At 42.5% G+C, this 24,428-nt stretch overlaps 1 protein-coding gene across 1 annotated transcript in view; it reads right to left on the reverse strand.

Annotated features, from left to right (window-relative positions):
• Window positions 1-17,444, reverse strand: part of galnt9 (polypeptide N-acetylgalactosaminyltransferase 9) — a 105,649-nt gene extending 88,205 nt beyond the window's left edge. Inside the window, exons 1-2 of the mRNA XM_053869941.1 lie at window positions 16,517-17,444; window positions 2,231-2,411 (exon numbers count right to left, since the gene is read on the reverse strand). Coding sequence (XP_053725916.1) covers window positions 2,231-2,411; window positions 16,517-16,757 — 422 coding nt within the window. The 5' untranslated portion in view covers window positions 16,758-17,444. The remainder of the gene's footprint in view (window positions 1-2,230; window positions 2,412-16,516) is intronic.
• Window positions 17,445-24,428: the final 6,984 nt, after the last annotated feature.

Below are 24,428 nucleotides of genomic sequence, written 5' to 3' on the forward strand. Positions count from 1 at the left end.
ATTATTATTATGTTCCACTTCAATTTTTATAAGAGCCATATTGCTGGAGGTCCACTGGTTTGTTTCTCCTCCATTTTCTTCCCGCCCAGTGCAACACCACAGTCTTGTCACAGCATCAGAGAGAGAGAGAGCGGCTGCTGTCAAACTGGCTGAGCCGACTTGACGGAACAAAGACGAAAGCTTAAGGGAGGATGAGGAGTAGCTGGAGAAAAGACTTGAGAGACCACTTGAAGATCAGAATTGAGGGTCGCATGTTGGACAGGCTGTCATGTTGGAGGCCTCTTGTCAGCATCAGGCTTCTTTGGAGCGTGTTTTACTCATATTCATCGCGACATACTATACGCACTCCTGTGGTGAAATAGATTTTCCAGCTGTAAATACTTTTCACTTGTCCGGAATGGCACTTCTGGAAGTTGTAGAGCTGCTTGACGTAAAGGTTTAGTCAAACCTATGACTATTATTTACACCAGCCAATAAAGTGAGTTTAGTAAGTAAAGTTTCTTTTACATTGATTTTATGAATCTTTAAGTCGTGGCATGTTGTTACATTAAGATTTTACTAGGGATGAGAGACAGGGTACTGTCTGGACCTGTCACTGGTCTGTCACTATAGCCAGTCAAAGGCACTATAAAGAGTTCAGTTGACCTCTGTTTTTGTTCTGTTGTAGGAACCTAAAGTGCCGGGGGGAAACCCACACAAGCAAAGTGTGAACATACAGAGAGGATCCAGGTCGAGCTGGAAACCTGTCACCGTCTTGCCATGAGGCTGCAGCCCTCACTAGGGCTGAAGAATATATCAGTATCATATCCATGTCGATAAGATATTAGTACAGCGAAATCAATGGCATCTATTTCCCCCTGCTAATCCTGCATGTGAAGCTCTGTCTGTGCCAAACAGCATCTCTTCAAAGAGCAGCGAATACCAGCCAGCTACAAACCTTCTTTTGGGTCTTCTGTTGATTGACAGCTGACTATGACAACCCATTATATCCATTCGATTCCAACTCTTGAAGGTGTCACGGAGAAATGCTTAACAAGTATAAATAGTTTTGTCGTACAAAAACATTCAAGTGAACCCATAGTCAACAGTCAAGTTAATTTATATGATGCGTATTACGTCACTCTTGTTTTTGCAGCGTAGTGAGCCTCTTTTCATGTCACTGACATTGTTAGTGAACTAAACAAAATTTGAGAGTGCGGAAAAGCTGAAAACTGAATAAGGCTTTACGGCTTTAACTTTCATGAAAAAGCTAGATCTGAAATAGATTTTGAGGGAATTGGTGCTTGTTTTTTTTCTATTTTGCTCCGGCAATGTTTTGAATACTCTGTCAAAATCGGTTTTCTCAATGACAAGATCTTGTGTTAGTGACTCACCACTTTAGAGAGGTAATGTCACATGCCTGGGTTCTCCCCAGCGCTTTAGCGGGTCACACATCCGTGCTGAGATTTTCCCTGCTTGGAGGAAGTTTATCTGGGAATATCAGCGGCCCCTCACCGTCAGTCTGCTCTATTAAGGTCGACACCCCTCCACAGAGAAAAAAGACCCTCCACTCACTGTGCTCACAGTGGCTTTTTGCCAGATCTGAAGATAACCCTGAACCTTCTGACTCCGGATCACTGTTGCAATCGACTTTGTTTCCAGAAGATCACATTTGCACAAAAGAGTCAAGACCAGAGAAGAAGGGCTTTGCATGGTTCCATGCGCTGCCTGTACCAGAAGAAACAGAGGCAACTGGATTCCAGAGCCTGTGGATGTTTCCTCAGTCTCCTCCAAGAGCGTCGCTGCTCACATGGATGGACGCCTGACAGCTCTTCACTAAACATACGCCTGCTCTCATGAAAGACTCAGATTAGAGGACGATGACTAACGGCTGATCTCTTAGGCGAAAAGCTGATTAAGTGCAAGAGAGAAACAGTTTTAGGATATATCTCCAGTGAGTCATAGAATCATTAGCAGGTTGATAGCAAGTTGTACATCCCAGGCCATTAGACAAATGGGTAAAAATGAATTAAAACAAGCCAATTCTTCAGCTGAAACAGTGACTCAGCTCCCTCTTTCTCGGTGCCCACAAGCTACACACTGGCACGATGAAATTTGTAGCCGTAGAATATCATAAAAAAAATGAATTTCTAAACGAATTTATTTATTTAAACATGAACGAATTGAATGGGGGTAAGTCAGTTTTCACTCTTATGTTATGAAGAAAAGAACTGAGAAAAGACAAACGTACTTTTTGGGCCTGTAGTCGGGGATGCTCCGGTCCAGCGAGATGCGGTCACTCAGCTGGGCGTTGTAGCCGTACTCCTCGTACTTTCCCTCGGTATCACGACTGTCCTCTCCCAGTGTGGCAGCTGCTCCGCCCTGACCCAGGCCCCCGGGGCCCTCCACCAGCCCCATCGGTTTCGCCAAACCTGTTGAAAAAAAAAAGAAACATGAAATTATTTGCTGTGGTGAACCTTTTTTTAAAAATGATTTAGTGACATAAAATAAAATAGTGACATATAAAAAAAAAAAAATATATATATATATATATATTTATTTATTTATTTATTTATTTATTTTTAAATTTTTAATTATTTATTTATTTATTTATTTTTTACCTTGTTTTAACTTTCCCTAAGGATGCACAAACTGCAGATTAGACTTGCTATTGCAACTGCAAATATTACTTAATGTTATGGGGTGGGTGTCATGGCAAAAATATGATTTCAATGTTTTTGTTTTTTTTATAAAATCACAATTTTGATTTTATCACGATTTTGCATTTACTTTTGAGACTAAATTTGCAAGTCTGTTCCCGGTGCAACCAAACAACTTTTGCGTGTGAACAACGGTGAAAACAAAATCAGACAATTTAGGACGAAGAACAGCTTTCTGCCAAAATGCCCAAAGAACATAAACAAAACAAAAAATATAAAGAGCAGCATAAAAGACGGCTTTCAATAAACATGGAACTTACTATAATATCAGTGTGAACAATTTGCCTTCACCGACATTTTAACAGGATTTAAGTGCATTAAACACTCCATAGCTATTTCGAAAAGTGTCAAATGAAAGCACAAACGTAACCATTTTTGACAGAGAAGATCAAACAAATAATCAGGTCCAACAACTGTCTGGTTATTAGACCTGACTATTAAAGTTACACCAGCTTTATATATCTATATTATATATTGTTATATATAATATTATATTATATATATTATATATTGTTGTTGTTATATCTATTACAAAATAGACCTCATGACAGTTTCACATCACATGTTTTAGCCAGGTAAACCATTTTGTCAACTTTGTCAACCCACCGCTACAACTGGCATCAACGCTAGTTGTACTTGATAGGACAACTATCAAGCTCTGTCTGTTGGAAGTTGCCCTCAAAGTCAGACCGGTGGAGGCTTGGAATGGCATTGTTAACAGCCAAGCTACCCGCCTCATCTTGCCCCAGGATGGGGACTATAAGTGTGTTTCTGGGACAAGATCAAGCCTCACACCAACAGTCATTCTCCAAATGAAAGACGCCATTATTCAACGATGGTATGTCTGCACTCTGCCTGTGGGGAAGCAAAGGAACTCACCCACGAACTAACCCGATATAAATGAACTGGCTGCTGCGAAACCACCATTGAAGATGGCGGAAAGCAATGGACGTGGAGGAGACTCTGGACACCACCAGTCTGACAGCATTCGTGTCTCTTTCCATCCCCTGACACTCACCATCATCCAAGAGCATGCCCATGATGGACGAAGACGATGATGCAGTAACAATATTTTATGAGGAGCTGGAGTCGAGACACCCATCAGAGAGACAGTCAAGATTCTCTGGTCATAGAGGGAGACTGGAAAACTGTCATCGCCGCAGGTGTGATCAAGATGAAGAGTAAAGGTCTGTTTATGCTCAATGTTATACACAGATCCGGATAAGGAGTGAAACTCCCGTACGTTCTCTGTGGTCATTTGGTCCATATTTCCGCACCTTTCCACAAAGCTTAAGGATATTAACCAAGCAGATGCAGTAACATCGGAAACCATGGGGGGCACTGTGGCTCTTACTACCTGATACATAGCTCTAACAGACATGAAGAAGACATAACAGTGATGGAAATTCTCTGTCCTCTGTTTGCAGTTTGACGTTGGCATAAACATTTGACTAAAGGATGCTCCTCCTGGTGGATATATTGGTGGAATACAAATGTAAGTAATGTATTGAAGTATGAGCTTAGTAACAATAACATCGTTTGAAACGGGCAGGTACAATGGGACCATAAATGGGTCTCGAACAGGCGCTTGAAAAATCGTGGGCCTAAAACTGGGTCCAGAGTGAAGTAATTCCGGATCCCCATGAATGGATGCTCGAAAGCTCAACTGTGGGACTGACTCATCTGACATCCTAGAAAAGCCATGTGATGTATGATTCTGAAAGAGCCTCCCGAATTCTTCTGAATGAGACCCTGCAGAACACGTGTACCACTGACTTCAGAAAAGCCCGGTAGGGGGGTTTGGCAGGTCCTCAGCTCATGGTGTGAATTGGACACAGAGCGCAGAATACACACATAAAAAAAAAAAAAATTCTAATAACACTGACTTAAACACAAGTCTCACATGATTCTGAGGGTGAACTCAATGTTTAATATCCTTAATGGACCTCATATTAATGTGATTTCAGTCTCCAAGGATTTTCTCACATCAGATAACACATTTAACAAAAAGCTGAAACAATCACTTTAAGACGGGATTAAGGCGCAGCATAAAATAATAATAGATTCCATGCGTTGTGTTTATGAAATCCTGAGGGACGTCTCTATTTTTTCACTTAAAGCTGCTGAATTAAAGAAGAAAAGAGAATATATGAACTACAGCTGAAAGTCTTCTGGTGTTCTCTTTAAAGTACTTTTCATAAGGGGTACATTTATTAGGTGCTTATTTTGTGGGTGAATAATTGCTCTCTTAGGTGGAGGAATTAAAATGACAAGTGTAATATCAAGAAAATAAACAACCCAGAGAGGCCATAGTCTCTTTGTGTTTGGCTCTGGATTACTGTCCTTCAGCTATCGTGGCCTTAAAATCCTCCAAAGAAAAACGACTGGTGGTATTAGTTATCAAACGCCTGAGTCATTTTACTTCCTACACACCTCAATTCTAATCCCAGTCCTCAAGGCAACACCCTCCACCAACGGAACCAGTTGGAAAGTCATATGGGTTGGATGCATATTTAACCCACATATGAATAAATCCAAGGATTGTAAACCTCAAAGCTCACATTAGCACAGGTGCGTTTGGTGTCTGGAGTTAGTGTCCTTCAATTTGGTCACATGGCAAGTCAACCTCCCCCCGTTTACCTTTTTTAAAACCCTTTACTTACATACATACAGACATACAAGAGTAACCTTTCAAGCCCAAAACAATGATCCTCCAAGAGAAGTTGAAATTGACCTGTGGAGGGTCTGCAAGAGTCCAATAGTCATCTTCCACTATGGTTCGCTAAGGAAACTATTGTTACAGTTATACCGACCATCCCTTTACCTGGCTTCACCCTCGCCAGTCAACCCATCCTCTTCATGTCCTCCTTTGCAGGCTCCAAGAACATCAATGGTTTTCTTCATCTTTTTTGAAACACAACAACTTGCATTTTGAAGAGCAGGATTAGATTCGATTCGATTAGACTACATTACATTACATTACATTACATTAGACTTTTTTCTTCCCAGTAGGAAGAAGAATTGAAGACACTAAAGGCACTTACTTCAAAAATGTTTTCGGACCATGAGATGAACAGAATCATAACGGTGACCAAGACAAGGACAACTCCACACTATTAGCATCTAATGACAAAAAAGGAAGAGCATCTACTCCACATCAAAACCAGCCTGTCCCTCAATTTTACTCTCATTGTTTTGCTTAAATGTGATCAGTACTATTAAAAATTACAAAAAAAAAACTACTAAAAGTACCAAAACAACAACTACACTAATGAGTGTCATTGCCTTTGGCGCCAAGTCACGGTGCCCCACATGAATATTGGGCAGCGTCTCGGCGCCACAGCAACAGATGGACGCACAGGCAGGAAGTAAACAATGCATGACACAGAATAGAGATCAGATTCAGAACAGTAACAGTGGGTTGATCACATTTCGATGCACTACAATTGCAGCACAAGCCTGAAGAACAGCAGTTAGCTGGTTATTTGAGAAGAATTTCTGTGTGGCTGACAGTTCTCACCAACCATCTGACTCAAGTAAACAACGCCACGATTGCCGACGACTACAGTGCAGGTGGAAGCACTTGGGTGCAAAACATATCCGTTACAGTAGCTGTGTGGAGCTGATATTTTCTCCCTGTGCTTGCATGTTTTTCTTCCAATTTTACCCCACAGTCCAAAGATATACAGAGGTGAATTGGTGACACAAATTGGCAAAGTGTGAGTGAATGCTTGTCGATATGTGCCTTGCAATAGGAAGGCGACCTCTTCATGGTGCACAGTGGACCAAGTCTTCGGCTTCTTATCTCATTCCCAGCTACCTTGCCAGTGCCGGGGTGAAACTGTGAGATAGTCAGCTAGAAAATCCTGCCCAGGTCGGAGTAGTGACATCTGTGTCTCTTCAAACAAACAAGTGTTTGACAAGAGTCTTGCAGGCAGCAACTGTCTGGAAGAACTGTGGACGTCTGATGTGAGACCAGCCAGGAGGAAGTTGCAATTGGTGCAGCTGCCAGTGTTGGTTGCCCGACCCCGGCAATGTTCAGCATCATCGAGTTCTTCCAATTTAACTAGAACTAGATGACTTTCTAAATGGATTATTCAAAGCAGCCGTACAAGCTGTTCACCCCAAACTGCTCGGAAGGCACTTTTTTTGCAAACACAGTATGTAAAAATAAACAAAGCGCCACAACAAGAACAAAACTAAAATCTATATTTGTCATGATCAGTGCCGCGTTCTCTATTCCCCAGCTCACTCGCACCGAGCTGTCAGGTTCCCTTGTGATACCCACTGAAGCGCCTGCAACCCAACATTTGCTTCTCACGCGCAGGACTCTCTGCCGAAGTGGGAGTGATCATCGCGATGCCAGGCGCCACTTTTAATCTCATGGCGTTCAAAAGTGCGGGAGCTCTCTCCTCAGACTCCATTTGTTCAAATCCCTCTGACATGATACATTAAACAGCAATACATTATACATCATCCATCAGAACACGGCTGCTTTGGCCTTTTAGGAGATCCAGTCTTAAATCCGACGATGACCCCACTTTTTAATGATTTATCGGAGCGGATTCACGCGGGCCTGACGGGATGCAGTCAACTTCTAAATATTGATGCGCAGGGAGGGAGCCTATAGGAGAATTTGCTGATGATCATGTTGGTTTTCAGATGGGGTGAAAAAGCTTTCAAAGTCAAACCAAGTTCATGAAATTCTGAGGACAACTGCATTAGCTTGAGCACTGCTTGCACTGAAAATGTTGTGATGGTCTCACTCACTGCAGTGTGACAGACCTCCACACCATGGAGCTCTGTGTTTCCGGTGTCTGTAAAGTGTTGAAATTTTCTGACTGGTGGCGTCTGATACATTTAGCCTTTTAATTTCCAGACAAAGAAACAGCAGAGACCATCCCAAACGCACCATTGACGTTTGGGATAAAATAGATAAACGCCAGTGTAAACAAAACATTCCGAAGTTTGTTCACGTTGCATTGCTTTTCTGGTGACATGACTCTTCAGCCACAATGTGTTTTTGGAAAACTATTCACAACAAGCAAACAAAACAGCAACATATATTCACATTAAAGTGCAAGTGAAAAGACATTAGCTACATTTTTCGATACAGTATGTTTTAAAAGCAAAAAATAAAATTTATCCGATAAATAATTTTACTTTAACATGGCTCATGAAGAGGATCAATAATTTTTTCCTTAACCCTTTGTGTTGTTTTTTTTCCGGTGTTTCTTTTATCACTCGTATCATATCAGCACAGTTCTCTGCAGAACAGAAGGTATTATTATCGATTTATATGTTTGGTTTATGTAAACATATCCAACCACTGGTGAAAAATAGCTGTCTTAGATGTATACAAATGTGTAGGTTTTTACAAGAACAAAAGACTAAAACTGCACCTGAGTTCTATGACAATTCTAATTCTATGACACCATGTAAAGTCAGAATGAACAGCAGCTTTCTCACAGGAATAATATCTGCAAGCACAAATCCAACATCAGAACATGATGCAGCTTTGTATTGCACAATGGCATCTTCGAGTCATTGTAAAGCCCGCTGACATCTGAGCGTGTGTGTGGTTAAGCTTGCATGTGTGAGTCTGATCGTCTGAATGGATGCAGGTGCGCTTGACTCAGCTTCATCTCCTGCGACCGGCTCCAGGGACGTCTTCAAATAGAGCCACCACACTCACGCTGCCACATGGCTGTTGCTGCTCCATCAGCTTTAACACGAGCACATCCAAGTTGACGCTCAGGCTTGACCCGATCTGCCTCGATTTTCTTCTCACCGTGGTTTTGTTTGCTTCAGCACATTGCTCATGTTCCTCCTGCTCTTTTTTTTTTAAACCTGCCGGACCCTGACTCAGCTCAGTGAAATCCTTCAGAGTTGACGCTGTAGCTTACGCCTTGCTGCTCCCTGTTCTCGGGTTCACTCGAATGAAAGTCAGCGTTATGTAAATGATGTTTAGAAGGCCACAGTCAGCGTGAGACACTGGGCAAAACTATCAGATGTCAGGCCACTGAGTGGAAGGATATTCATCATACGGAGGTAAGTGGCCACGTGTCCATATACATGCCACGTTTGACCATCGGCAGGTGAGGTCAATGACACTGGTCAGCTCAGTGCTAAAGTGATACACATAAAAAGCCTCCACGTTCAATGGACTCTTCGACAGTGAAGCCCCAAACTCTCCTATAACCATTTTTTTAGAATTTAGATTAAAGTTACTTATCCAAGTTACAGTACATCACTATTTTTATCATCTTCTGGAAACAATGTATTTATATTTTCTTTCTTCTGCGGCGTCTTTTGGCCAGACGTTAAGAGTTGGGAGAGAGATGCGTGTTTGTAGCTGAAAAATACAGCCGCTGCTTTGAAACGGTGTCAGCTACAGGTGACAGTATGAACCCTGCACGGTCCTCGGATGCACAGAAATGACCGATTAGAGACAGCGAAAACAGAAAGTATCGGAAGTATCGAGACTCAAAACTATATACCAGTTTGTATAGAACATCTTGATGGGCCGAGTAAAACAACACACATACATTTCTGGATTTTTTTTTTGGTTTGTTTGACGCTGCTCATGTGGTCCACAAGACCCACAAAATTCAAATCACACTTTTTTTTTCAATTGGTCAAAGACCAAAATGAGGATAAAGATTTTGGCGTTGATTGTATTGTCCGTGCCCAAATAATCTCAACGCAGCGAACCACACACATCAAGAGAAGAAGAAACATCACAACAACCAGAAAATATAACGCGGATGTGGTCGCAATGACGGTGGTCTTTGGTGTTTTCATGCAAAAAATAAAATTGACGGCTGACTTCTGCGTCCCTCTCTGCATACATGTGCGCTACTGTAGAAATGTGCTCTGGTTGCTGGGGACACATTGAGACCCCAAACATGACTCATTCCCCGAATTCATAGCGTGAATTGTTCTACCTCTGTTCTTGTGTGACAGGTGTGTATTTGTCAGTACGCACCTTGTGTCTGTGTAGTAAAGTATGATTAAGTGAACCCAAAGTAATCTCCAGCTGCTGCTTCAAAAACCCAAAAACCTGGAAACCACTATGAAAGCAAAGAACATAATGTTCTCAGTTGGTGTATGACTTTAAACAAACAGGGTTTCCGCCACATTGAAACTAGCCTGGCAAAAGGCGCCATGAAATCAGTAGAAAATTCACTGTTTTTAAAGATGGAACGTGTTGAAACGAAATGGAAACATCGAAAGAAATAACATGGATATAACAAGGATAACACGTGACCAAAGAGGTGGACATGAACGGGTTTCGCCGTTGCTTAGCGGAACTCAACAAATGTTTCCTCTGTTTTGCTTCTGGATTGCGTTCTGTTCCCTTCTGTTTTTTTTTTTGTTTTTTTTTTGAGGTGGGAGGCAAAGTTTCCAAAATCCTGGTGGAAACTCTGAGCCATTCTCGCACCCTTCATCTAAAAATCTTGCATGTTTAGCTGGACTTTTAAGGATAAACATGGCAGAGAAACAATTCTTTAATTCACATTTCCCCCCCAAAAAATGTCATCTTTTCCGATCGAATTGAGAGCTTTTGAGGAAAAAATGAATTGATAGCCTCATATCAGTCAGATGATGACGGACATATGTTATGAGCAAAGACGTATCCCAAACATAGCGGTGGAGCAGCCTCACGCTCGGCTCAGTTGCAGTGGAGATATTGGCTTCAGTCCCAAACACTTGCTTGTAAAATGGGTAGACTCGAGGAGTTATGGATAAACAACAATAAATGCAGCTCTAATACATTATTAATAACCCAGCTTGGCAAACTGGCGCGTGCTTCCTTTGCACAGGAAGTCATTATTAAACGTTAGCGATGCCTTCATGACTTCAGGGCGATGGTGTAAATAAGGAGAGCACTCGCTCCGTCTGAGTTTCCCATTATAGTCAGTGGCTGGCTGCTGATTGTCAGGTGAGACTCTGAATTCATTACAGTGATTTCTCAAGGCTGAGTCGAATTGATTCTCATTCTGAAAATGTTTTGTCGAGGAGCACCTCATCTGCATATTATTATTGGAATATTTCATCAGGCTGGCGCACCAGCTCTCATTGTGCTGTCAGTGAACTCAGCGGCTCCTCCATCTCAGATGTGTGCCCAGCGCGATGTGTATCATTAGCATCCAGTCCCGGCATCAAGTGTGTGACATTTCTCATCGCTCTCCAGCTCCCTTCCCCGGCCGCCTCCCAATATAAACAGCGGCGCTTTCTTTTGCCGTAATGGGGCATTACAGATAAGAAGCGTATCAGGTGGTGCAGCTGGACCCGTGAGGGCCGACATCCCATCAACACGCCGGGGAAAGGCCGAGCGTGAAACGCATGGCGGGAGCCTCGCGGTCGCCAGGAGCGGTGAGAGACCATGAGTCCAGCATTGAGCAATGACACGTCCAGGTCTGGTCGCAGGTGTAAACAGCACTGTTCTGGCTTACACACTGAAAAATGAAGTATTTGTGTTTATGCAACACGTGAGGTGGAGACACCTCAAAAATAGTTTTGGTTTGTGTCTGTAAACAGCTTGTTCTTCCTGCTCATCCTCTGTAATTGGCTCCAAAATAGTGGATTGTTGGCATGTGCTCTTCATTTACAACTGGCAGATGTCACATGGATGAGAAAATCTGAATCAGTTTTACAAAATGTAAGATTTTTCTTCTTGTGAATCTGAGGAGTCTGTGATGAAATGTGTCACAGTTTGGAGAAAGCTCATTTTAGGGATGCACGTGTACCTAACTTTTTTTTTGTTTCAACTTTCCATTTCTGTCTATAAAACATTATCTAAAAAAATAAAATAAAAAGTCATCAAGGCCTGATATAAACATGAGATCTACTGGGACATTTTCTCTACTTACGTATGGAATTTAAAAATCCTGCTATACTGTCAGTTTTGCCAGCTGCCGGCTATTTTTTTTTCCCCATGATAGGAAACCTGCATGTTTTGATGATAATTTGTGTGTACTGTTACATCTTTGATAAACTAAACTAAAAAATAAATCCATCTTCATTGTTGCTTGTACAACTAGTTGAAGAACTACAAATCATGTTATTATTATTATTATTATTCGTGATTGATTTATCATGTTTAACCAATTAAATTATTGTTATTTATTTTATTATTGTTTATTTTATTTGAGGGATGAGAGGGTAGGTTACATAGATTTCTGTATCCACATTTCAGTTATAGAGATAAACATATGAAGTTAGAGTGCAAAAACTGTATAACAAAACAAAAAAAACAGAAAAAATAATAAAAATAAATTCCCTAAAGGAGATTTTACCAAATGGGTTTATGCTCACAGTAAAAAGTTTATGATATTTGTTTGAGTATGACAAACTCAAACAAACATGGCCACTGTGGAAGAAGTATCGATAGTGTACCTCAATGGAGGCAGCGCTGTAGGAGGTGACTCAAGGATAGAGAATTTCCACCATTGTTATGTCTTCTTCGTGTCTCATTAGAGCTACGCACTGGGCACACACAGCGACACTGCCCCCCATGGTTTCCAGGGGTACTGCTCTGTTTAGTCCATATCCGTAAGCTTTGTGGAAACATGCAGAAATATGGGAGAAATGAACGCAGAGAACTTTCCCCAGCATGATCTCTTTGGCGATGCTCACTGATGACTGAAAGGATTAAGGGTTAGACCTTGGTGTGTAGTGGAAGTTTTGGGGTTTTTTTTTTTTTTTTTTTTTTTGAGATCATGATCTGGTTGCGCCCCCTTTGTTTTGATTTTCAACTGAAAGAATTCATGGAGATCACACATAGTTTGTTTGATCACAGAAATGTGAATTACAATGATCGTAATTCAAGTTTTAAACAGCTCCACTGGGATGAAAAGTTCTGAAAATATGCAACATATTCTGTTCAATTCTAACCTGAGGCAAGGTGAGATTTCAATATACAGAACACAGCGTCTGCACTCTGCTCCCTAATCTCAGTCCTAAGTCTGCCGTCCATTCTCTTTTAATAGAGTGTCTGCTAATCTTGTTTTTGTGTATCCATTTAGTGACAGGTAAGAAGCTGAGAAGACATTTCCAGGTCTTAACGCTGCACTTGAGGTCGAAACATCTTCATAAGCTTGTTAACAGGCTTAAGAGCCGAAGACTCCAACGAGCATCTCAAGGTTTATCATGATGTTTTCTAGGGGGGATTCTGCTCCCCTCCGTCTCACCATCATAACACGGCTTGTTTATGTCCTTTAAATCTAATTAGACCAAGCTGGAAAAGTCCCGTGGCGTAACATCGGTCGGCAATAAACAGAGGGAATGGGCAATTACTTCGTATCGCTGCTGGACATGGTGATAGTTGCTGGCATCCGAGTCCTTTTTTCACCATGGCTTTTCCCAATGGCGATGGAATAGGGACTGTTGAGGTGGTGACTTGGGATATGAGAGCATGATTAAGTGTGCCAGTAAAAGACTCGAGACAGTCCAAGGATTTCCCATCCAGTTGGCTTCCAATGCTGCTGTTCATGAGGAAAAAACATGAAGACTGTTGCCACCCAATGAACATTAGAGGGTAGAACATTGCAAGTCGCTGGATAATGAAGACCAATGAGCAATTCCATGTTTATATAGACGTGGCCACAGTAGGTATTCCAGGTGACAGTGATACTTTTAAAGCTCTGGTGAGGTTGAAAAAAAAGTAGATTTTTTAATATCTTTGTTTCAAGGGAATGTGATTAAAATGAAGTGATTTTAGGTGTTCAAGAAATTATTAAAACAATTGTTGATGCATTTAAAATATTTGTATTTTTTCCAAAGATTTCATCTGTATCAGATAAAATAAATGTAGTTTCAGTATTATCTTTAATTTATTCAATGGTAAATCCAAATCTAAAAAAACTTGAAAAAAGCAAAACAAGCTGGAGCAAATAAACCATAATAAAGGTAAAATGCTGATGTAGTTTTTGTGTTATTTATTTATTTAAGGTACGACGGTCAAAATTGATAAACATGAGCAACAATGAGTGACAAGAATTTCTCCCTCCACATGAGGCCGTGTTATGTGGTGAGAGGTGAGGCGCTGTAGAGCCCTTGTTTGAGCGTCTGAAAATCAAATATGGCATGCTCACTTTGTGACTGTGATGACTGTTACAGTGTTACGGCTTGCATCTGTTTATTATGATTATTATTATGATACTATTTACTCCTCAGGCTCATGCAGAACCCCAAGGCTGCTCTCACGTTGTTACCATGCAAAGCAGAGACGGCGCGATGTGGGTGAGAGACGATGCCTTTTTCCCAGGCTTCCAGATTCCAGCCATAACTCACGTTGACAAAGTGACCCCTGAATAGCTGCCAAGGTGCCACCATAATAAGATCACGCAGAAACACACCAAGACCTCACTAGCAGAGAAGTCAAGCTGCTGGGAGCAAATTAGAGAAAAGAGGAAAATATTTCTGAAGATACAAAAACCTTAGTCAACTGAATGTATGGGCACACTGACCTCAAATTATGAGCAACAAATATAAAATAATAATTAGCTTTGATATGCAATATGAGTGTTTTTGAAAAGCGTGAAGTCACAATGGAGCACAGCTGGCTGTGAAAATGGACTTCAATGGTGAATAAAGAAGGAAAATAGCATGGATTTTGTTTTGTCTTGACTGTCTTTCAAATGAATGGCATAAACAAACACGGCCTGGTGAACAACTCCACCACACCCTTGGCCTTTTGGCACCTCATCTCACATATATGTAAAGGATGCTACGGCATATTGTTTTTCTATTTATAGCCAGAGGTGACCTTGAGCAAGGCATCGTAACGTGACCAAAGTAATGAATCGGGTCCAACAGTTTGCAAACAGTTTCAATATTTCAAACAGCATTTTGGCTTGACAAACAACAAAAGTATATAAAACCCAAACGATGTTTATATCCTGTCTTTGAATGGCAGGCAATAACAAACATATTTAACACTGGATCTGTATTAAAACTAGCATCTCACACCAAACATTATGGAATGATATTAATGATGAAGATGCTGACTGAGGAAGTTTGAGTCTCCTCCATCAAATATTGTTTCTGAAGAGTCACAGCAGCAGGAATAGGAGATCTCTGGCGAGGCTTCTACAAACACCGCCAGTCGCTGGAGGAGCTGCTCTGTAAAAGCCTGGTGAAGGGGCCAACGCTGAAGAGAGCTCTGCTACTGCTCAGGTAGTAAAACACCGTAAATGTATTCCACGTCTTTGATTTAAAGAAATGTGCTCATAAACAGTGTTGAAAGAAACAATAACTATGAGAGAGGAATGCATCCGCGCGTGCCAAGACTCTTAAGTCGGAGGTTTTATTGCTCTAATATTCCTTTAACCGCCTTTCAGGGGTGACATGGAGCAGCCGTAACCGACCTGTTGTAAAGCCCACGGGCTCATGCGCTGTTGTGCTGTTCGGCAGCAGCGGTCTCTGTTCCATCACTGATCCGATCGGGACATTTGGCAGAATGGCTGTAGAACTGAACGACATGCTGCTATTTGATCATATGGTCATTAGTCTGAGGATCAAACAGTCTGCATGGCAGAGCAGCGATCCACAGAATCCAGTGAGATGGGTTATTTATGCTGCAGCACGAATCAAAACGGCATCATGTTTCAGTCATTGAGAGGATTTTGTTTTCTTTTTTTAATCAAGATATTGACTTTTGTAAAAGGATTCCATCCATCACTAAGAGACATCACACTGTTTCTGGGGGACACAACAGTCTCACAGCAGGTCCAGAGCCACTGACACATTTAACAAAAGGTCAGTTTGGTGGTCAGTTCCTGCTTTGTTTTCTGTCTTTCTGATTCCTCAAATAACTGATTTGAACTGGACACTGTATAATATTCTTGTGTTACATGTTACAGCACTGGCAAGAAACCCATGAAACACATATGTATAGCCTTTTTCCAGTTACATTTTCAATCGTTTGATCTGTTGTCAATAAACCTTGGATTAATGATAAACACAACTTCATTCCAAACATGCCTTAGAGGCCTATACCACATGAAGAACCTGTACACTGAGAGGGTGTGGCTTCAGATGTTTCAGTATGTGGGAACTGTCGATGCAACTTTGTCAAAACAATATTTTTTTTCTCAGAAGATGTTGATGGCCCTTGTGGAATCTGAGTAATGGCTGAAAATGGCCCCCGAGCCGGATGTTTAACATGCCTTCAGAAGGCTGTTTAATAAAGGCAAGTTCAGATATGACATCGGGGAAAAAAATAGGGGCACGTTAAGCTCAATATCAGCCAAAATAATTCTAATATAAATTGGTTTTGTCAGATCAACATGTGCACTGTATTTCCTCTCTTGTAGTCATGTATTTGTTATATAGATATTTTTGGGGTCTGTTTGGTTTTTTTTTTTACAATTCAGGAATACGATTTCAATTCATTGGACAGTAGAAATATGTGTTCTAAAATACTAAATATGAACAAAAAGTACAAAGAATTGCATCATCATCCCGAAGTGCGCCTCACGTTCAGCTCTTATCTAACTGTTTGGATCAGTCAGATATTTATGAATAATATGATAGAGCCATTTGCTGCTCGGTCAGCATCACACCTCATTCATGTAAAAACGTCGATATGTTTAACTTAATGTTGCTCACTATACTGTAATCTGGATAAAACTATCAATAGCCGTATGTTCTGTGAGGCTTTATAGAGTCCTGTATTTTGTGGAGACCTAAGTTATGCCAGTGGGGTTACAATAATATGGATAGCTTAGAAATACACACAACTCTACCTCAATCACTGGAACTAGTTAGGAGTGACTTCTTATTTTGAGTTTTATTCAGCCGGTTCCTACCGTTCAACTGGTTGTAGACCACGTCCTCCAACCTCTCCAGTCGCTGGAGAATCGACTGTCTGTCCACCAAGTTGGTAACTTTGCCATTCCGGGCTCTTAGTCTCTGCTCAGAAATCCTACCGATTTGGATCAGCTCCTCGGATCTGTCCTGGATCCTGCAGTACACCGAGAACAAGATGATGCCCACGAACACTAGTATGTTGACGGTCAGCAAAGTTTTGATTTTCCGTGCCACAGCCATGAAAAAGCGCGGATTCAGTCAGGTCCAGGATGAGTCCATGTGCGGTGGCCTGCTTCCAATGATAGGGCTGCTGGTCAGCAGCTGGAGCCGGAGGATGCGTTCAGCACCACGGACAGATCCGGCGCGACATCACGGGGGAGGCTGCAGGCGGCGGTCGGGTCGACGCTGTTTCCACGAGGTTCAGCCTCACAGCGAAGCCTGCTGTTACTGGAAAGAAGCGACACCTCAGATGGCATTTATCCTGCTGAGCAGCTGGGGGCACTTGCTGGGCATCTCTGCGACGCGACGATGAGTCTCAGCCCGAATGTGTCTGCTCCGCGCGGGAGGACGCATCTTTCGCCGAGAATCGTCCGAGAGAATATGAGAGCGCGCTGGAAAAACAAGGCGGCGATCTCTCCTCCTACCGCTCCTCCTCTTCTCTGGCAGGCTCCTCAGTCCATTTCAACCAGAGACGAGCTGAGAGCGAATGCTGAGCCGCGATGCTCCGAGTATCTGTGGGGGGGGAACAGCCGTCCCCGACCTCTCTCCTCCTCTTCGCGGCTGCGTCCTGACGTCTGGAGGCTTCAGCCATGAATATTCAGCAGCCGTGTTGTCGGACTCTCCGGGATCGGAATCCAGCTGAAAGCGGGGAAGACGCTCCTCCACATGGGAGAGCTGCCGTCTCCTCCTGTTAGTGAGTCCACTCTGGAAGCGTGTGTGTGTGTGAAGACGTGCTAAGAGAGGAACCTCATCAGAGATGCCAGGGTCAGCACTCTCACCTCTGATGCCACGATCAGAGGCGGCGTCATGCTCGGCACATTACAGTGTTATGCAATTGAAATAGACGTTCCTGCTCCTCCACATCGAGAGGAACCGGCTGAGGTGGCTCGGGCATCTGATCCGGATGCCCCCTGGACGCCTCCCTGGGGAGGTGTTCCGGACATGTCCCACCAGGAGGAGACCCCAGGGAAGACCCAGGACTCGCTGGAGAGATTATATCTCCGGTCTGGCCTGGGAACGCCTCGGGATCCCCCGGGAAGAGCTGGAGGAGGTTTGTGCGGATCGGGAAGTTTGGGCTTCCTGGCTCCAAATGCTGCCTCCGCAACCCGACCCTGGATAAGCAGCAGAAGAAGGTGAAGGTCCCTGTCATGCTGACATCAACAGGCAGATGCTCAGCTTAGAGGAAACGATGCCAGAGTCACATCACACACATAACAGTCACCTGAAGCTGAGCTTTGGCACCCAAACCTGTTTGGATTCAACACCAACGGATGAATACGGAAGTGCTCCTCGGCGCTTCATACTCATTCCTCCATTCACATACTCTTCACTGACTCTCTCTTGGTCATCAGAGGTTGGCAATTCCTGACGTAAAGAGGCCCATACCAGCCTCTTCCCAGGAACATCCAGTATCTCCAGTCTGTTGTCAGATGAGAGCCAGGGTCTGCACTATCCCTCCTCCCCCCATTTTACAATCCAAGATGGCCCTCTCACACCGACTCATTTCTGGAACTGGAAAGCCCAAAAAATCTTAGAGCAAGTCACGAACACATTCCATGTACGAGAAATACACTGTGTTCCGTGTTCAATTCCTGCTTTGTTTGCTGAAATGACTCCTAATTCTTCATCAATTTCAACCACATTTTCCTCATACACTGTAATTGCTGCGTAACCTAATTCACTACAAAGAGAACGCAACAAGCTTTATAATTAAAGGCAGCGCTGGATGAAGACGGACTCGCAATTCACAGCTAATATAATTAAGGCTAAACTGTTCATCCTGCCGTCATAATCAATGGTGCTTTATTTTGAATACCTAAACTGAATATGGCATAATGTTCTTGTCTTGGATGTTACTTTATAGAGCAAGACACTTACCTGCGTTTTTCCGTTCCATCTGATGGCTTCGACTTGCAACAATGATGCGCGGTATCATTTACAAACATTGTAAATGAAACACAATTTAACCTCATTCCATCTTTTTTTGCATTTTAAGTTCAAAAATATATTCAGGAATGGGAACTGGCACAGAACCGTGTCAGTGTGAAAGGGTTCATAGGGAAGGGTCCGATACCTCCGCTGCCTCTGTTCTTAATATCAAAGGATGTTCCTCAAATATTTGTTCAAAAAGCTGCTAAGACAAGACCGAACACAGAAGTCAGTGGCTCAAATCCGCAATGCAGCACTACAAACTGACACCTATCAATGGAATATAGACTAGCTCCATCCAGTTTCCCACTTGGCCAAAAGGAGGCGCCATTCCGACCTGCGTACTGCTAGTGGAGGGTGACCCTTACCAATGACTTGGCTGTGCAGTGTCATTGCTTTAGAACAGGTTTTGCAAACTGGATTGACCTGGGGCCACCAAACTGAGTGATTTGGTACGAGTGTCCCAGCGTCCTGTGGTTCAACAGTACCAGTGAGAGAAGAAAGAAAATTAAGAACTCAAATGTAGAAATTCAACTGTATCAACAGTCATGTCTTTTCAAGGAATTTACTTACAGTCTTCACTAACAAACTCTCATTGGACTCCTGCTGTAGTTGGACACCAAGTGGCAGGGTACAGAAATGCATCCTACCGGCCTCAATCGGCCCACTGGCCACAACTTTGAGACCCTTGGATGAGAAGAAGCAGGACTGCTATTATCTGGGATTGGCTGGTTTCATGTATCCTACACTTGCATTCCCCCACTCAACTCAAGGGGGTAGCATGGGGTACTTTTCAGGCCATGTCCATACAATGGAGGAACTGACCCCCATGGAAGTAGAATACAGCATCAGAAATGTGCAGATATAGACAACAACAACATGTAAAACATGCAGTTTTGCGCGTCATTTTTGTTTTTACTTTGTCAAGTGTCGAACTAGTGTCTTTGTTTGCTGAGCTCAAAAACTCCAGTGACCCGGACGCTTCCCATTCCCAGGTGTCAGATCTTCACCTGCACAGTGCGAAAGCAGGAAAGTAAATAGACTTGTTGACATTCTGCTTGTGTTGCTTTGTGTTCTGCTGTTTTTGAGTCCAGATAAACCGACATAATTCAACTCACAAATGAAGGGTCCTCTGTGTTGTGTTTTACTTGTTTAGGTCTATTAGGGAACGTTGGGAAAATGAAATCCTGAACGGTTCAATTTGGGTTTGTTTATCAGTTGGGTCGTAAGGAGCTGCACAATGTCATTCTATCAAATGCAGAAAGAGTACAAGAGTGTTTGGAGTAAATCTGTGATGGGAGAGAGAAAGTGGTTCATCGCCAAAGGGACGGTCCCTAGTGTTGCGACCTTTTCCTCCTCATGACCGGCACTCTAGCTGTCATCAACTCTCTCGACTGGAGTTGGAATAGAATTTCACCACAGTGGCCCGGCTTCGCTCCGTCACCATTCAACCGCCTTTCTTGGATTGAATGAACAATAAAATCTGCACAAGGAGTGTAGCGTTTAGAAACAATATTAATCCTATTATTGTAGTGATGGGTAGATTAGATGAGGTTTCATGAAACAGTGTCATGAGGCCACCAGGTGGCACTGTCTGCTGTAAAATGACTGGCCTTCAACAAGTAATTCAAAGAAACCTCACATCATTTTAAAAACAAAAGCGCCATCTAGTGGCCTTGGAAAATTAAGCCACTGTTTCATCAACCCTGAAGTACTGTTTCATGATGCCTCATTTACCCAGGAACACATCTTTGGCCTCAAAAATCTCCCACCATCAAGCCAATATCTTTACCTTTAATTTTGTCTGGTAAACCCTCATGTCATTTCAGTTTGTGAACACTTGAAATTGCTGAAAACGTGTCATGAATCTGTCCTTCACATCTCATACAGTAAGTGAATACTTGTATCAGAAAACATTTAAAATCACAAGAGTAAAGTTGCCCACATTTGTGTTGGTGTCTGATTCCAAAAGCCACATACTGAGGTGCTGAAACTGGTCAGTTGTGTACAGGCATGTGAAGACTGTGCAAATAGCAATATATCATCATCATATCTACTCATTTTCAGTCAATGTGTAATAATGTAAGACGAGGAAAAGCAAACTATTATACAATTATTATACTATAGTTCAGACTAAAGGTCAAACATTGACTCATTGGAATATATTGCCTCATGTTTATGCCAGACTAGTGCAACAAGGCGCCGAAGAATTTTTATTTCCCACCGTGGTCAGAAATTGTAATTTTAAGGAAACTCCATCACCTTCACCAATAGACACACCTGAATTTTATTATACAGCTGGTTTAATGAATTCAAGTTGTTATGTGCTTGAGTGATGTGCAGAAAAATTTTTATTTTCACCTTTACAGTACCAAAAAATTAAATGAAAATTAGTTCTCAGCTAAAACAGAGAATTTTTTGCGGCAGCTCTTCTCATGCGCTAGTCAATGAAGTATAAAAAAATCGAAGAGCGTCTGAGGTTTTGTCGAGCAGATCGAGTCGGCCATGTTTCATGCTGGCATCGAGCGCGTCCTTTATCAATTCCATCCAAACCTGCTCAAGAGCACTTCTGAGCCTAGAGCGAAGCATCTTTCCACAGTGTGGCGATGGAAATAAGCATGACACACATGATTCCTACAGCTACACCTGTTCGTTTCGGAGGTTAAGGGCAGACTATCTCACACACAGCATCATTAGACTCTGCTTTTTGTATCATCACAACTTTGTGTTTTAATGATGGTGGCATCTGCAGCGGGTGCTTCTTCTCTCTGCTCTCTGTGACTAGTACATTCTAAATAATTGGCTTTTATGCAGGCGCTGGGATGCCAGTCGCTCTCAGTACGAGAGGTGCTGCTGTGGGGACGCCTCAGCTGCTGATCTCCACAGAGTGCTCCCATGGACCTCTCTGTGTGGACCTCTGATTTGTGTTTCACACCTCCCTGCCGCTCACCGCACACATGCAGGTGCTCTTGGATTTTAGCCATATTAACCTGGGTCACTGCCAACTGCTCTTTACTCATCCCACTCGGTTTCTACGTCAGCCACTTCAGCTCCAGAGTGGGTGGACGCAGGCTGGATCATGCTCTGACCGTCCAGTGGTATAGGAAACATCTGCAGTCGAGCTTCCATCCATGCATAAGAAGCCCTCTCACTCGCCTTCGTGGTTTCTTACAGCCCATATGCCTGAGCCCTCAACCAGCCCCTGGGAAGAGTGTGTACCAGTAGATGTGAGATCACTGCCAGCTTCTATACATGTGGTTGACCTAAGCCACAACTGTATTAAGACGAAATAGCTTGGAGGCTTAAATACAGAAAATATAACATTATGACCTTCCACATGTAGAGTAGAGTAGAGTTACACTTTTGCACTGTGTTGACACGGTGACACGTGCTGGAGAGAAACAGAAACTCTCTACACTACATAACTGTTGACGTCACTTGGTATATATGAAACCTTATGTGGGTCTCCTCATTCACCAAAGTCATAGCGACCAAACCGCATTCTGGAGCGTTTTATGTGCAAAAAGCATCCGACTTGTGTCCGGGATCGGTTCCGACCAGCCGGTCGTAAGTCAGACTGGACGTAAGTCTAATGCCATTCAGAATAGCCGACGTGAGGGTTATAGCTACTACTGTAGTGGTAGATCTCTGTGTGAGAGTGAGATGTTGGGATACTGTGCTGCTGTAACTGTTGTACGCGTCGCCGGGCTGCTACGTGCTGCGGTGCGAGACGTTGAATAAAAAAATATGCATCCCGTGCCGTGGTTGTAAGTACAGGTGGACATAAATCGAGCAGGTCGTAAGTCCGATGTTACTTGTACAAGGTGACTTGAGATGGATCAATGAGGTTTCATGAAACAGTGTCCTGATTTTTAGCAGCCACCAGGTGGCACTGTCGAGTTCTTAACCAAGAGCGCCTTCTTTTATTTTTTAACTTTTCAATGCAAAGCCAAATTCATTGATGTTGCCTTTGGAGAAAATGTTTTGAATCTTGGATCCAGTTAGAGGGATGGATATGGAGAGTTTTGGCCAGTGGAGCAGCAAAATGTATACATATTTAATGACAAGGAATAGCGCACTGATGCGCTGCACTTCATCGTACTGTCTTACCTAATCTTCTTAGTGTCTTGGTGTTTCACTAACAGCAAGCTTGCTCATCTCACTTATGTTATTCAATTGTATTCTATTTAGGTTTGGGACTCAATTTATCTAATTTATTGGAGGTTTCATAATAAATGAATCGTGGCTAATAATATTGTAATATTTGCTACCAAAATGTTTGAATTTAAGTTTAAGAATCAGTGAAAAAAGTGCTCCAGTAATGAGCGATAACTGTGCTACATGAGGCACACAGAATATTGCCGTCCTTCTATCCTCACGTTTCTTAAACTCTCTCATCTAATCTCCTTCATCATGGCTGCGTTTGGTGAGGTTATCACAAGCTCTGTAAGTTCTTAAAGTTGGATCATGCTAGAATGTAAAAAAGTAAAAAACAGCATGGTAAATTTGAAGATAACAAAATAAGTGTTAGGTAATAGAAGAGAAATGTATAAAAATTATATCATTATAATATTAAAAAGTGCAGATCTATTGAGGTTTAGAAACCCAATCTGGACCCACAAAACAATTTGAGGAAAGAGCACAGTCAAAAGTGAAGTCAAAAAGGAAGGTGTTCCTATAGTTACTCTTTCTTGGACCATACTCTGTAAACTCACAGGATGGTTGTGCATTAAAATCCCAGTAGTTTTTGAAATGCCAGTCTGGCACCAACAGCCATTCCACGTTGAAAAATCCCCTTTGTTTTCCTCCTTTCCGATTCTCTGTTTGCACTTCAGCAAGCCGCGTCTTGATCCCTAAATGCCTTGTGTTGCGTGCGGCCGTCTCTTTGTTTGTTTGTACATGTGGACACACACAGCTCGGGAAGTCGACAAGACCGAAGAGCATCTTGCACGGTTACCACACAAATCACAACTCAGGAATAATAAATGTGTCTGTCACATTCACTTCCTGTGTCCTCGTCTGACTGCAAGTCATGAGCCAAACACTGACGGTCCCCGACAATTTACACTCACTGTCAGATTAATTATTCAGCCATTCATTATCGCCTGCTTATTCTGGAAATGACATTGTTAAAATTAATAGAGAGGGTAAATTCCAAGCTCAACTTTAATGGTATTTGGTTCTCCATGATGTTTTACGGAGCCATAGTTAAGATGCAAAAATACATGAAAGTACCATGATCGTTTGAATGTGAAGATATCTATATTTTCATGATCAGTATTCATATTTCAACATCAGTGTTTGTTTAGACTGTCGTGACGGTAGGTAGGTAACTTTATTGTCAAATATGCTACAGTACAAGACATATAGCATGGATGAAATATCTGTTCTCTCAGACCTGGACGCATGACATAAAAATCACAGACAGCATAAAAATCACAGACAGGAACAAATAAATAATTTGATAAATACACAGCAGGATACATGGCAACAAAAATCATCGTCACATCAGTCCATCAACCACCGGGGCGAGCACCTAGCTCATGACAGCATGAGCAGCATGAGCAGCACGGCAACATCCTCTACCCTAAACCCTCGCATCGGCTAAGGAAAAACTCTATCGGGAGGAAAACAGAGAAACCTCAGGGTGAGCGTCAGAGGAGGGGTCCCCCACCCAGGACGGCAGACGTGCAATGGATGGAGCCAAAAGTGCCTGGTGCAGACAGGGGGGCAGAGCAGATCAGTCGTGATCTTAGTTTCTCA

This window comes from Synchiropus splendidus, chromosome 7 (assembly GCF_027744825.2).
Source record: "Synchiropus splendidus isolate RoL2022-P1 chromosome 7, RoL_Sspl_1.0, whole genome shotgun sequence".
Lineage (NCBI taxonomy): Eukaryota > Metazoa > Chordata > Actinopteri > Syngnathiformes > Callionymidae > Synchiropus > Synchiropus splendidus.